The 14,598-nt window shown below is 46.1% G+C and overlaps 1 protein-coding gene and 1 pseudogene across 4 annotated transcripts in view; one reads left to right on the forward strand and one right to left on the reverse strand.

Annotated features, from left to right (window-relative positions):
* LOC307100408 (glyceraldehyde-3-phosphate dehydrogenase-like) overlaps window positions 1–14,598 on the reverse strand; it is a 1,087,365-nt pseudogene that overhangs the window by 725,875 nt on the left and 346,892 nt on the right. The gene's annotated exons all lie outside the window — the stretch shown is intronic.
* RNF130 (ring finger protein 130) overlaps window positions 1–14,598 on the forward strand; it is a 124,116-nt gene that overhangs the window by 77,142 nt on the left and 32,376 nt on the right. For all 3 annotated transcript variants that reach the window (XM_079772821.1, XM_079772822.1, XM_079772820.1), the window contains exons 4-5: window positions 3,601–3,672; window positions 8,239–8,321. In XM_079772821.1, coding sequence (XP_079628947.1) covers window positions 3,601–3,672; window positions 8,239–8,321 — 155 coding nt within the window. The remainder of the gene's footprint in view (window positions 1–3,600; window positions 3,673–8,238; window positions 8,322–14,598) is intronic.

Genomic DNA, 14,598 nt, shown 5'->3' on the forward strand with positions numbered 1-14,598 from the left:
CTCAGAACTGCCTTCAACATATATCCTGTTAGACATTAACTCCAAACAATCCCCAAAGGAAATTAAGAAAATAATTTCATTTACAATAGCACCAAAAAGAATAAAATACTTAGGAATAAACTTAGCCCTGGAGGTGAAAGGCATACACTGAAAAGTAAAAAACACTTCTGAAAGAAATGAAAGAAGACACAAAGAAATGGAAAGACATATGGTGTTCATAGACTGGAAAACCTTAAGACTCTTAAGACATCAGTACCGCCAAAGTGATCTACAGATTAAGTGCAATCCCTATAAAAAAACAAATGACTTTTTTGCAGCGATAAATACATCCTAAAAAAACTCATTTGGAAATTCAAAAGATCCCAAATAGGAAAAACAATCTCTCTCTCTCTCTCTCTCTCTCTCTCTCTCTCTCTCTCTCTCTCTCTCTCTCTCTTTTCAAAACAGTCTTTAAAAAGAACTAAGTTGCAGGTCTCAAACTTCCTGATTTAATAACTTACTACAAAGCTACAGTAATCAAAACTGCGGCATAGGAATAAAGAGAGACCCGTAGAATAGAATACAGAGCCCAGAAGTAAACCCTTGTGTACTAGATATGGCCAACTGATCTTTGACATGGGGCCAGAACTATTCAACGCAGAAAGAACAGTCTTTTCAACAAATGGTTCTGGGAGAACTGGATATGCAAATACAAAGGAATGAAGTTGGTCCCTTACCTTATATAAAAATTAACTCAAAATGGATCAGAGACCTTAACATAAGTATAAAACTCTTAGAACAAACATGGGAAAGCTACATGACATTGGCTGTGGCAGTGATTTCTTGGATGTGACACCAACAGCACAAGTAACAAAAAAATGGGTAGATTGGACTACACCGAAATTTAAAACTGTGCATCAAAGGACACAATCAACGGAATGCAAAGGCAGCCGAGAGCATGGGAGAAAATACTTGCAAATCATATAACTGATAAGGGGAAAATAGCCAGTACATATAAAGAACTCCTACGACTCAACAACAAAAAAGCCAACACTGATTTTAAAAAATGGACAAAGGACTTGAAGAGACATTTCTCCAAAGATGTATGAATGGCCAGTAAGCACATGAAAAGAAGCTTGACATTACTAATCATTAGGAAAATGTAAATCAAAACTACAGTGAGATACCACCTTGTACCCATTAGGATGGCTACTCTGTAAAAAACAAAAAGCAATAATGTTGGTGAGGATATGGAGAAATTGGAGCCCTTGTGCACTGTTGGTGGGAATGTAAAATGGTACAGCTGTTGTATGTAGTTTCCTCAAAAAATTAAAAATAAAATTGCCCTGTGACCTAAGCAGTTTCACTTCTTGATATATACCCAAAAGAATTGAAAGTAGGGCCTCAGAAATATTTGTACACCCATGTTCATAGAATTATTCACAATAGCTAAAACATAGAAGCAACTGAAGTGTCTGTTCATCAGCGGATGAGTGGATAAGCAAATGTGATATGCACATATAGTTTAATATTATTTAGCCTTATAAAAGAAAAAAATTCTGTGATATGCATAACATGGATGAACCTTGAGGATATTATGCTAAGTGAAATAAGCCATCACAAAAAAAAAAAAAGCCTAAAGACAGAAAGTATAATCACGGTTGCCAGGGACTGGGAGAAGGAGGGAATGGGAATTGTGTTAAACTAGCGTTCCCGTTGCAGGAAAAATCCTGCAATAGGATTTCCTGCTGCACTCTACCCCGCCTCCACTCCTCCCTTGTCGCCCGCCCTGCCTTCTTGGCCAGCCCGCCTGCTTTTCCCTTCTCCCCCGGCCCCGCCTCCGCTCCTCCCTTGTCGCCCGCCCCGCCTTCTCGGCCAGCCCGCCTGCTTTTCCCTTGGCCCCCGGCCCCGCCTCCGCTCCTCCCTTGTCGCCCGCCCTGCCTTCTCCGCCAGCCCAACTGCTTTTCCCTTCGCCCCCGGGCCTGCCTTCGCTCCTCCCTTCTCCTCTCCCGCCCCCCCCCCCCGCCCCCGGCTTGCTTGCTTCTCCGAAGCTTTACTCCCTTCTGCAGCTCTTGGGTTCTTTGATGCTGTCTTGATATGCAAATTAGCCACCATCTTTGTTGGGGTAATTTGCATACTCGTCCTGATTGGTTGGTGGGCGTGGCTTGGCTGGTGGGCATGGCTTGGGTGTAGCGAAGGTGCGGTCAATTTGCATATTTGTCTATTATTATATTAGATGGGAACAGAGTTTTAGATTTACAAGAGTTATGGGAATGGATACTGGTGAATGTACACACGGTGTGAATGTATTTAGTACCACTGAACTGTGGTACAGTTTATGTTACTTACATTTTAACACAATTAAAAAAGAAAAAATAATTCAAAAGAAGACAAAAAGGGAAATAAGGAACAGATGGAACAAATAGAAAACAAATATCAAGATAATAGACTTAAACATAACCATACAAATAATTATATTAAAGTATATGGTCTAAACACCCCAATTAAAGGAGAGATTAACAGATTGGATTTAAAAAACAAAAACAAAAACAAAACCTAACCATATGATGCCTACAGGTAAAAATACAAATAGGCCCTAGCTGGTTTGGCATACTGGTTAGAGTGTTGGCCCATAGAATGCAGGGTCAGGGGCATGCACCTTGACATTCTAATCTGAACAGGGAATAATGCTCAGCCTGGTTGTGTTGAACTACAACTTCCTTCACATGCCTGCACGTCTCACCTCTTGTCTTCACTAGATTCTTCTTTGTCAGCATCCCCTGGTGACCCTTTGCTTTTCCTTATCTAACGCCTTCCTGCTCTGTCTTCCAAGCCTGAGCTCAGGCAGCGTTTCCTCGGAGCCTCCCCTGGCATGGCTCCTCTGCCCTCTCCCCTCAAGCCTGCCTTAGCGTGGTGCTGCCTGCTCGGAGGGCACGCGCTGTTGTACGAGGCTGTCCCCAATTCAGTGTGCTTTGGGAGATGAGAGGTCCACTGTCTTTTCCTCTTTGGGTTCTTGGTATCTGGCAGTGCTAGCTCTCAATGCCTGGCAGAATGTTGCATCAGCCCAGCCTTAGAGATTCTCTGACTTAAGCCTCTCATATAAATGAACATGACTCAACCCTGGAAAGGTAAATAGACCTTCCTAAGATGGCAGAGCACTGTAGGGACAGAGACAGAAGTAGCTCCATGACCACGTCCTTCTCCCACACCGGGTAACGTGATGAGCTATTTCAAGGAGCATTGGAGGTTTCCTTTTACCAGGACAGAGCTTAAGGCGTCCATGGAGCAAATTAAAACACCATTGGGAGCTCTGGCATATACAAGTAGGTTCTGATAGTGCTGTGATATTTCCAATGCTTATTAAATACAAAATGCAGTAGTAATTATGCCATCTGGCCCCTTAGCTATATTCCCTTTTTAAATATTCAACCAGAATACTGAATCTGTAGGAAAACTGCCAGTTTCTCTAACTTTTAATTCTCTTTTAGAGCCCTCTCATATGTTGTGACATGGAGAGTGAGGTAGAATACTAGGAACTTTATACATTTAATTATTTTAAAATAAAGAACATTATTCAGAGATCTTGCACTTAATGTCTGTTTTTCTTTGCAATGTCCATAGCGTCGTCTTGGAGATGCAGCCAAGAAAGCCATCAGCAAATTGACAACCAGAACAGTGAAGAAGGGTGATAAGGTACAGTAATGAAATAACTTTAACACTATTAAAACAATAACGTAGATTTGCTTTTGATTTAGTGGGAGAGAATATATCAACTGTGTCTCATTTGTTAGTCTATTATTTTTTTCCAATTATACTCTAATGCTTTATTTTAAACTAGCTTCTCTTTGAAATCTTATTATGTTTTTTATATTTTTTAAATTGGTTTCAGAGAAGAAGGGAAAGAGAGATAGAAACATCAATGATGAGAATCATTGATGGGCTGCTTCCTGCACACCCCACACTGGGGATCAAGCCCACAACCTGGGCTTGTGCCCTGATCAGGAATCGAACTGTGACCTCCTGGTTCATAGGTCGACACTCAAACCAACCGCTGAGCCACACCGGCCGGGCTGAAATCTTATTCTTACTATGCCTGCCATTTGGAGGCCCTTGTATAGTTCTCTACCTTTCCTGGACTTGAAATGCTCTTGCTGTTATTAGCTTACTGGATGACTTACCTTACTTATGGTACCCAACCATAAGTAAGTTACTTTACTTATGGTATTCAACAAAATTTTCTTCTGCCAACATCTAGCATCTTTTTGGGAAGAACTCTGATGGAGCTGTTTATACACTAATAGCCAGGAATATGTGTTGTCTTTCTATACTTTCTTTTTTTCTTTTCTTTTCTTTTTTATTGAATTTATTGGGATGGCACTAGTTAACAAAATTATATAGGTTTCAGGTGCACAATTCTACAACACATCATCTATACGCTGTATTAGGTGTTCACCACCCCAAGTCAAGTCTCTGTCCATCACCATTTATCACCCTATACCCTCCTCTATCACCCCCAACACTGCCCCCACCCCTGGCAATCACCACTCTGTTGTCTGTGTACATACGTGGTGTTTTTTTTCTATTTTACTCAATCCCTTCACCCACCCACAAGCTGTCAGCCTGCTCTCTACTATGAGAATGTCTCTATTGTAGTTCATTTTGTTCATTAGATTCCACATATGAGCGAAATCATGTGGTACTTGTCTTTCTTTGACTGGCTTATGTCACTTAGCATAATGCTCTCCATGTCCATCTATTCTGTCGCAAAGGGTAAGATTTCCTTCTTTTTTACAGCCAAGTTGTACTCCATTGTGTAAACATACCACAGCTTTTATTTTCTTACAATCTTTTGTATTTCTTTGGTGTCAGTTGTTTCTTCTCTTTCATTTCTAATTTTATTTATTTGAGTCCTCTTTTTTTCTTGATGAGTCTGGTTAAAGGTTTGTCAACCTTGTTTATTTTTTCAAAGAACTAGCTCTTTGTTTCATTGATCTTTTGTATTGGTGTTTTTTAATATATATATTTTTATTTGTTTCAGAGAGGATGGGAGAGAGAGAGAAAGGTAGAAACATCAATGATGAGAGAGAATCATTGCCTGCCTCTTGCACGCCTCCCCACTGGGGATCAAACCGGTGACTTCTTGGTTTCTGGGTCAATGCTCGACCACTGAGCCACAATGGCCAGGCTGTATTTTTTTTTTAGACTCTATTTTGTTTATTTCTGCTCTGATCTTTACTATTTCCTTCCTTCTACTGACTTTGAGCTTTATTTCTTGTTCTTTTTCAAGTTTAAGTGTAAAGTTAGATTGTTTATTTGAGATTTTTCTTGTTTCTCTCTTTTTTAATATATGTTTTTATTGATTTGAGAGCGAGAGGAAGGGAGAGGGAAAGAGAGAAACATCTATTGGCTGCCTTCTGCACAACCCCTACTGGGGAATGAGACCACAACCTGGGCATGTGCCCTGACCAGGAATCCAACTGGAGATCTCTCAGTACACAGGACGATACTCAGCCAATTAAGCCACACCAGCCAGGGCAAGATTTTTCTTGTTTCTTGAGATAGGTCAGTAATGCTACCAATTTCCCTCCTAGGACAGCTTTCCCTGTGTCCACAGATTTTGGGTTGTTGTGTTCTCATTTTTATTTGTTTCAGGGTTATCTTTTGATGTCTTCCTTGATCTCACTGTTAACCCATTCATGTCTTCGTATGTTTTTCAGTTTTTTTCTTGTGATTGAGTTCTAGTTTCATACCATTATGGTCAGAGAAGATGCTTGTATCCTAATATGTGGTCTATCCTAAAAAATGTTCCATGTTCACTTAAAACAAATGTGTATTCTGCTGCTTTGGGGTGAAATGCTCTGGAAATATCAGTTAAATCCATCTGATCTAGTGTGTCATCTAAAGCCACTGTTGCCTTGTGGATTTTCTGTCCGGAAGACTTATCCATTGATGTCAGTGGGGTGTTGAAATCCCCTGCTATGACTGCATTGCTGTTGATCTCTCTCTTTATGTCCATCATGATTTGCCTTATATATTTAGGTGCTCCTCTTTTTGGATGCATAAATGTTTACAGGGGTTATATCCTCTTGTTGGATTGCTTCCTTTATTATTATATAGTGACCTTCTTTGTATTTTACTATAGCCTTTGTTTTAAAGTCTGTTTTGTCAGATATAAATATTGATACTCCAGCTTTTTTTCCCCGCTTTCATTTGCATGAAATATCTTTTTCCATCCCTTTACTTTTAGTCTGTGTGTATCTGTTGTTCTGAGGTAGATCTCTTGCAGACAGCATATATATGGATCTTGTTTTTTTTATCCATTTAACTACCCTAGGTTTTTGTTTGGAGCATTTAAGCCATTTACATTTAAAGTGATTGTTGATAGGTACATATTTATTGCCATTTATTTTTCTTTTATTCTTCTGGTTTTTCTTCTGCTTTTTAAAGCAGGCCCTTTAACATTTCTTGTAATACTGGTTTGGTGGTAACAAACTCCTTTAGCTTTTTCTTTTCTGAGAAGTTTCTTATTCTTTCTCCTTCAATTTTAAATGAGAGCCTTGCTGGGTAAAGCAGTCTTAGTTGTGGGTCCTTGCTTTTCATCACTTTGATGTTTCATGCCAATCCCCTGTGGCCTGAAATGTTTCTGTGGAGATCAGCTGATAGTCTTATGGAAGCTCCTTGTAGGTAACTCTCTTTCTCTTGCAGTTTTTTTGCTACTTTCTCAGACATTGCCAGGTCTCCTTTGTGTTTTATTTATCATTAAATGGAAACCTAGAGATCCAGATTTCAAGGGAGTCTCGGTTAACAGGGGCTTTAGTGTGGGCTAAGCAGTTGGCGAGAAGGTTCGGGCCTGATGGCGTAGGGAGACTGGGCCAGAGAGGCAGTGACAGGCTGTGGCTAAGACCACTCACCACATTTCCCAGCTCAGATCTCAGCCATGCCAGAGCCCTGCTTCTGCTCCGTGAGGACAAAGCAGCAGCGTAAACGTAGGCCCTGATTCCATACAGCCACGGTTCTCTAGAAGGAAAAGGCATCTCCGGAAGCATGAAGCCAGATCACCTGCCGCACACCCACTCGAACGTTTTAACCGAGAGCTCGGAAGGACCATCTCAGCTGTTGTCAGCCTCGGTTCGACCACTGTGTTGCCTTGACTCCCCTTTATTCCTGTTGCCTTCACACCAGCCACCACGTTTGGTTGTTCATGGCACAGCTCCTGAGGTGGAGGCATTGTCGGTAAACTTCACTGTACACTCGGAAAAGAAAACGTAAAGCCACTTGCAGAGACTATAAGCAGCATGACAGCAGCTGCACTGTAACCTGGGGGGCTCTCTTGGCCCGGCCGTCAGCTGCCCCGTTAATTTCACCCTACCTTGTTCCTCAGGCTGGCAGAGCCCTCCTTCCTCATTAGAGCCAACACCTCTCTCAGTGCAGCTCTTCTAGGCCTGCCAAGAGTTCACCCGAGTTCCAGTCCAAGTGGCGGTGACACCACAAACAGTGCCACCTTTCCTGGCTTCGGTTCTTGGAAATGCTCTGTTTAATGACAAATCGGGGAAACCCGTCCCCAAACCAGAGAAGGAAGGACATCAGTAACTGGATGACCAAGTACCTGGCTGATCTTCCTGAGTCTGGATGAAGATCCAGTATCAAGTTGAGCCATGAGTTTTCTACCCCAAATCGGCGACCATCCTTGGGGCGGGCTTCTAGAGAGCATCTCCTGGGGGCTCGTCATCTTTTCTGCCTGTACTTAGCCACAGGCGACTCCTGGTGGGCAGTGACACCTCCTAGACCAGAAGAGCGATGCAGCAGGACTCGGGAAGAAGATAGGAAAATGGTCAGGGTGACAGCTCATTTGAATCTTGAAAAAAATTAGAATTCGGGGGGAGAAGGGGACATGGAAGAGGGTCTGGGGGATAGACAGTGAGGGACAGACACTTGACTTGGGGTGATGAACACAGTACAGTGCTCAGATGATGTGTTGTGGGGTGGGGGGATTGGAATTCTTCTAAGATGTTACACAAACAGAATTAGTATTAATTGTTACAACACAGTATAAAGACAAAATAGGTTGGTTTAGATATAATTTGGGTTGATATGGTTAATTAAGCAAATAGAAACATTAAATTGTTTTTATAACCTTTCACTTTACAGTCACTCGTTTCCTACAGTTGCCACAGGAAAGTTCTTGTCTGAATTGTTTCTCCGCGTTTATGCATTTCTCGCTGCCGCGTGTGACTTTGGTTCCTATGCTTTGCATTTCAGGAAACAGACCCAGACTTTGATCACTGTGCCGTCTGCATAGAGAGCTATAAGCAGAACGATGTTGTCCGGATTCTCCCCTGCAAGTAAGTCAACCTCCTTGGTTTAAAAAAAACACTGCTGGTGGTGTGTATGTCTCCCTCAGCGTGGAGATGCCGACTGCTCTCAGAGCCACCTTAGCCCGGGCTTTCCTGCCGGCCCGGGCCGGCTGCACCCTGCGCTGCCCCAGCCAGAACTGATTGCACAAGCGTTCTCTCATTAGGAGAAACACAAGGGCATGACCTCTGGCCACTCCTGTAGTCTAGAAAGCATGAAGGTAAAAAATGTTAATTCTGTGGGTTTCAAAACTAGCCACCATTCCTCTCCTTGAACCGTTGCACGTCCCTAGTCCTTCTGATAATGCCTCAGCTGTGGGCGGGTGCCAGAGCCCTAGGGACCGCGGCTGTCCTTTTCTGAACCGGGCCTTGCAGAGTGGGGGCTGGACGGGTGCTGCATGCCGTCTCCGGGGCGGGTGCTCTGCTCTGTGCAGTTCACGTTCCCAGAGTCCTGTAAGGGGTCAGTGTTTTCTCCCCATGGAGGGTAGTGAAGCCACGGTACCTGCTAGTGACATGCTATTCAGAAATGGCTGAGCTGCCCAGCCAGTGTGGCTTAGTGGTTGAGCATTGACCTGTGAACCAGGAGGTCAGGGTTCGATTCTTGGTCAGGGCACATGCCCGGGTTGCGGGCTCAATCCCCGGTAAGGGGACATGCAGAAGACAGCTGATCAGTGATCCTCTTTCATAATTGATGTTTCTATCTCTCTCTCCCTCTCCCTTCCTTTTGAAATCAATAAAAATATATTTTTTAAAAAGAAGGAATGGCAGAGCAGATGCGGAGGTCTGCTGCAATGCTGGGCCCTTGGCACGGGGCCATACCTGCCTCAGAGGGAGGTGTTCACCTGCACTTTGGTGCCTGACAGGAGCACGTTCTCTGTGTTAGCGTGTCAGTCCCTGCATGGTGCTCCCCGCGCCTGGGAATGTGAAACATGAAGATACACGGTTCCAACTACTGATTGGAAAAATAGGGAAGTACCTATTGAGAAGCCTAAAATCAAAGATTTTTCCTCTTCCTTCTCCCTTGCTTTAAAACACAGCCCCACGACGCCGAGCCTCTAATAATGCCGGATGGGAAAGAATAAAATAATTAATAGGAGTTGTCTCCATGAGCTACTGGTATTATTTTACTTATTCACAAAGTGGTCTATTTTGAGCCTAGAAAGATCTGTGTTTTAAAAAATCATGGAACATAAGAATAACTACTGTACATATGAAGGTAAACCTATAAAGTTAAATGTGAGCTGTCCTATAGAAAATTAAATTATGCATTTCCAGTATTCTGTTCCCTGTAGTCATAAAGCATGGGGTGAAAGGAAACACACATACACATACAAATCAGGAAAAGGTTGGCAGGATACGTGATAAAGCGTGGTCAGCTGTTACCTGCTTTTTTATTTATGTATTTATTTTGGCTAATCCTCCCTCGAAGATATTTTTTCCATTGATTTTTAGAGAGAGTAAAAGAGAAGGGAGGAGGGGGGAGAGAGAGGAACATCAATGTGAGAGAGAGGCATCAATTGCTTGCCTCCCGCACGTGCCCCAACCAGGACTGGGGATTGAACCTGCAACTGAGCTTGACCAGGAATCGAACCCACAACCCTCCAGGTGCTCAGGCCAAGGCTCTAACCACTGAACCACCGGCCAGGGCTGTGCTCTGTTTGTTTTTGTTTTGTTTTGATTTTAAATATATTTTATTGATTTTTTACAGAGAGGAAGGGAGAGGGATAGAGAGTTAGAAACATCGATGGGAGAGAAACATCGATCAGCTGCCTCCTGCACACCTCCCACTGGGTATGTGCCCGCAACCAAGGTACATGCCCTTGACCGGAATCGAACCTGGGACCTTTCAGTCCGCAGACCAACGCTCTATCCACTGAGCCAAACTGGTTAGGCTGTGCTCTGTTTTTGAGTATCAGAATTGTGGCAAACTGAACGGCATTTCTTCACACCCATAGTTAGGGCACCGCTCACTTCTGCGCTGCCTGTGAGTCCAAGCGCCCTTTTGCATTGGAGCGACTTGTTACACTCGCATCTCACGTTGTAGCTTTCTCTAAGCTGCACTGCAGCCCTGCTCAGCAAAACATGTCCCCTCACTGAGATGGTAACAATGCACCATTCTGGGTTTAATGAAAATTAACTGCGTTGAGAACATTCTGTGGGACCCAAGTTGACAACTTCTGGCCTGGAACGGGGTTTCTCAGCCGTGGCTTGTTGACATTTGGGACCAGACCATTCTTGGTTGGGCTGGGGGTGGGGGGCTGCTCTGTGCACTGCAGGGTGTTTAGCAGGATCCATGGCTCCAGCCAGTAGATGCCAGGAGCACTCCCCCCTACCCCCAAACTCACCCCACCCTCATACTCCCGCCCACAACTGTAACAATTCTGGGTGTCTCCACTAGAGACTGACCTAGCGGAGGCTGCACAGTGCTCATTGTTACTACAGATCTTCTCCAGCGCCTCTTTTCCATAGCTCCCTCTCAGGCACCTTCACATGAACTCTTGCCTTGTGCTGCTGCTCACCTCGTCCCCTCCGCCTGGGCACCCTGCCCTTCCTCTCGGGCTCAGGTCTCCGGCACCGAGTACAGGTGTGACTGCGGCTGCTGCTTTTCACTCCTGCTGCCAGGCAGCTCTGGTCCTCTTGCCTCCGGTGCTGCAGAGCCCCCTCCCGGGTTGGCTCTCCCTGGTCCTCACAGAGCGCTTCCCGTTGTACGTGTTCTCCTTAAACACCTTCACTCGTTCCTTTATCCCTCACTGTCGGCAGATGCCGTCGCCATCAGCTTCAGAGAGAAAACAGTGGCTAATAGACAGCTGAAACTGCTTCCTGACCCGGCCCCCACGAGCACCTGCCTCCTGACCACCCTCACAGCTTCCCCATCCTGTCTTCTGACGGCCTCTGTGCCCCCCGCCCTCCCGGGGGTCTGCTCTGACTGTACCCCCTCCTCCCTTCTCTCCTCCCCGTCCCCCCCCCCCCACCGTCCTCTTCCTCTGTCTGCTCATCAGCTTTCAGCCCCTTCCTGCTCCATTCTCATAGCTCTCAAACCCACCTCCAGACCCCCTGCGGGATCTGTCCTCACTGTCCCCTCTTCTCCCGGAGGGGGAGAGGGAGAGCCCAGGTGCTTTTGTGTCTGTCTGTCTGTCTGTCTGTCCATCCCCAGGGTTAACAAGCCTGTGTGGAGCCTGGACTGACTCTCCGCTGCAGAGAGCACGCTCCTGGGTTGCTGGCTTTGTGCATGGCCTTCACTGTCCGCCTTCCGCCACATTCATGTGCTGTTGGCGTTGCTCTGGGACCGCCTACTTGTGTCGGTTGGTTACAGTTGATCATCCTTTGGATGTTAGCCAACTTGCCCTAGAAACTGGAAAACGCACCTTAGCCCTCTTTTATTTAAAGGTCAGCCACATTTTTATAAGATAAAAATAGTTTCCATGCGCAGAGTGCTGCCCTGTGGATAAACATATGCCGAAGGTGCCACTTTAAGAGCTAAAACGGGTCAGTCATCTGGCTGCTGGCCGACGGCCTGTGCTGCCCCGCCTCAGGGAGGCCTCCTCACAGCAGTGTCTGCTGCCAGCCCAGCGGGGACGTGCTTGTCTCTGACCTTGAATAATCCTGGATCCTTTTATGTTTGCCAGGTTCTTGCACGGCACCAAGAGGCTGCAGAGCTGTGAGAGCAAGTCACCTGCACTGTAGACTCCTCACCCACCCCAGCGTGGTCCGCTCACTCTAGTTAGCGGCGTGTGGGGAGTAGGAGAGGGGGAGGCACCGTGTCCCGGGACTGGGGGTTTGGTCTTTATGTGCCATGCGCTTCGCATTCTGTATCCCAAAGTGTTCTTACGGGAATAAAGGACTTTGTTGGAGTCTGCTCTGCTTGTCCTTTTCACATGTCCCTGTCCCGAACACACCCTGCTTTCCATCCCGGGACAGCACTCAGCCCTCAACGTGGAGGGCCCTTCTCTGCTTTTGTGGGTATTTTCATTGTTTTATTGTTTTATCGAGTCTTTTGTAACAGTGGGAAGGGGCTTCTTTGCAAGGTCAGACTGGCCCCAGGTGTCACCCCCTGAGGCGTCTGGATGCTTGTGGCCACCCGAAAGCTGGCCAGGGGCACTCTGGTGCCAGGCACGCTCAGGTGCTCTGGCCATTTATTGTGATACCGTGTGAAATGTCCATGTTATTTTCCCCGCATGTATGTTTAGTAGCGCCTTTCACTTGCACGTCCTTGATGCTGCTCTAAGTATTCCATGCATACCGTGTTTCACTTACTGCTTCAAACGGCCTCCCCGTACGCCCCACCCCCACCCCCACCCCCACCCCCGGCTCTCAGAGGAGACAGCTGGGAGTCGGAAAGGGCATCTGCCCAGGTCAGGCCGTGGTAGGCGCAGGGCTTTGCCCGGAGGAAGGGAATGGCCAGACTGAGCTGTGAGACAGGAGAGCTGAGGAGCTGGAAGCTGGAGGGTGAAGAGAATGGCTGGTGAAGAGAAGAAGCAAGTGCAGGGCAGTTGCTCACCAAGATCCCGTCCGTGACCCCCAGGAGAGGGATGGGCTTGTGTCAGAAGGGCCAGCGGGTGAAGAGGGAAGTAGCTGGGGTTTATTTTCAGAAGAGAGGGGTGTGCTATGGGTCAGGGAGGGCAGCTAGCTGACGGGTGGGGATTGGGGCTAGGAAGCCATGGGTGGACGGACAGTCATAAGGAAAAGGTCGGGGACTTTTTTAGAGTATTTCTTCTGGATTTTGACTTACCTAAGGAAGGAAGGCGTTCTCAGTTTGTACCTTGAGACCCAGGTCTTTGTTGTCCTTCATTAGGCTGCCCCATAGCAGGGGGCCAACACTTTCTGTTACATCAACAAACTCAATAGAAGAAAAATCTATAACTAAGGTTTAAAGGAAGACATGAGCAGGAAATACTTAGCTCTTACAGCTTTAAAAACTAAATATGGGAGTATGCCATTTTGTTCTTCCTGAATAACCAGAAATAGAAAAGAAAAGCAGGACAAAAAAGGGGAAACCAAAAATGCTGGCGAGAGTGCAAGGCAAGAGCCAAACCATTGTTGACCCCCAGGCCACTGCTGCTTGTTTAAACTGAGGTCCCCACAAACATCTGCTCAAAGTCAGCTGCCCCCCATCCCTGCACCAGAGTGGCCTGTCAGAGGTCACCTGTCACCCAGCCAAAGTCCATTGTCCATCCTACTTAGAACTGGCCTAGAGCCCCTCCCCCCCCCAGCACTAACCAAACCCTCGATGTTCATGGTCCTCCCAGAAACCTAGGCCAGGCGTTAGGCAGGTGCACCCTTGTAAGAAAGGATCTGTCCTTTATGTCAAAGCTAAAGGGGTCTTTATCCCCAGAAAGAATAGAAGCCTAGTTCTGGTCTTGGTCAGATTGCAGCCAGCTGGGCACAGTTGACGGCTAAGGGGGTAGTCCCCACTCTGAGCACGCACGCAGGGTGCCTGCCACCAGGGGCCTTCATCTCCCTCTGGGAGCACTCAGACGAAGATGCGAGGAGCAAGAAGCGGGCATGATGATGCCTTATGAGTACCACATGTACAGGGTGTCCCCAGAACTGTATGCACACTTTGAGTCGTTGATTCCAGTGGGTTAAATCTGAAAAGGAAGAAGCACTGGGATTGATAACGATTCAAAGTGTTTACATGTTGGGGGACACCCGGTATTTAGATCCCAACTACTGTTTGGTGACTTCCACCTCCTAAGTACAAACCTTCAGATTTAAATAAACGCCTTCAGGGACTATCGGGTTCTGGGTCAGTGCATCCTTTGCAGGCTTCAGGTTAGACTCATAAACTCGGTCTCCAAGATCTTTCTTCTTACCCGAAAAATGGATGCAAGGCCACCGTGTGGGCGGTAGGTAGGTGGGTGTGCATTGTTCAGGCTGAAGCTGTCAGCACAGATAGTTCTTTCAAATCCCAATTGAGGCAGTGAGTTTTTACAGCTCTCGTTGAAATCAAAATTGCATTTTTAAATAGCTGTATATAACTTTATAAGCTAGATACAAATTAACAAAGTTTTAAAACATACCATGGTTCAATTTGGTATCTTTCTCAAAATTTCTTTCATCTTATCCCAAGACTCAAATTCCTGTTCCTCCCGAGGCACCTGGAATGTTTGCGTGGCCAGGCCCCCGGCTCACACGCCTGCATCTCAGCCCTCAGAGCTGCCGTGACGGGCACTGGAGCACAACAGTGTTCGCTGTAGTTCCCTCACGCCTTTTCTCCCTCCCAAAGGACACAAGTTCCTTTTCTGGGATTGTAACACCCTCCGTGGCT

The sequence above is a fragment of the Cnephaeus nilssonii genome, assembly GCF_951640355.1.
Source record: "Cnephaeus nilssonii genome assembly, chromosome: 5".
Lineage (NCBI taxonomy): Eukaryota > Metazoa > Chordata > Mammalia > Chiroptera > Vespertilionidae > Cnephaeus > Cnephaeus nilssonii.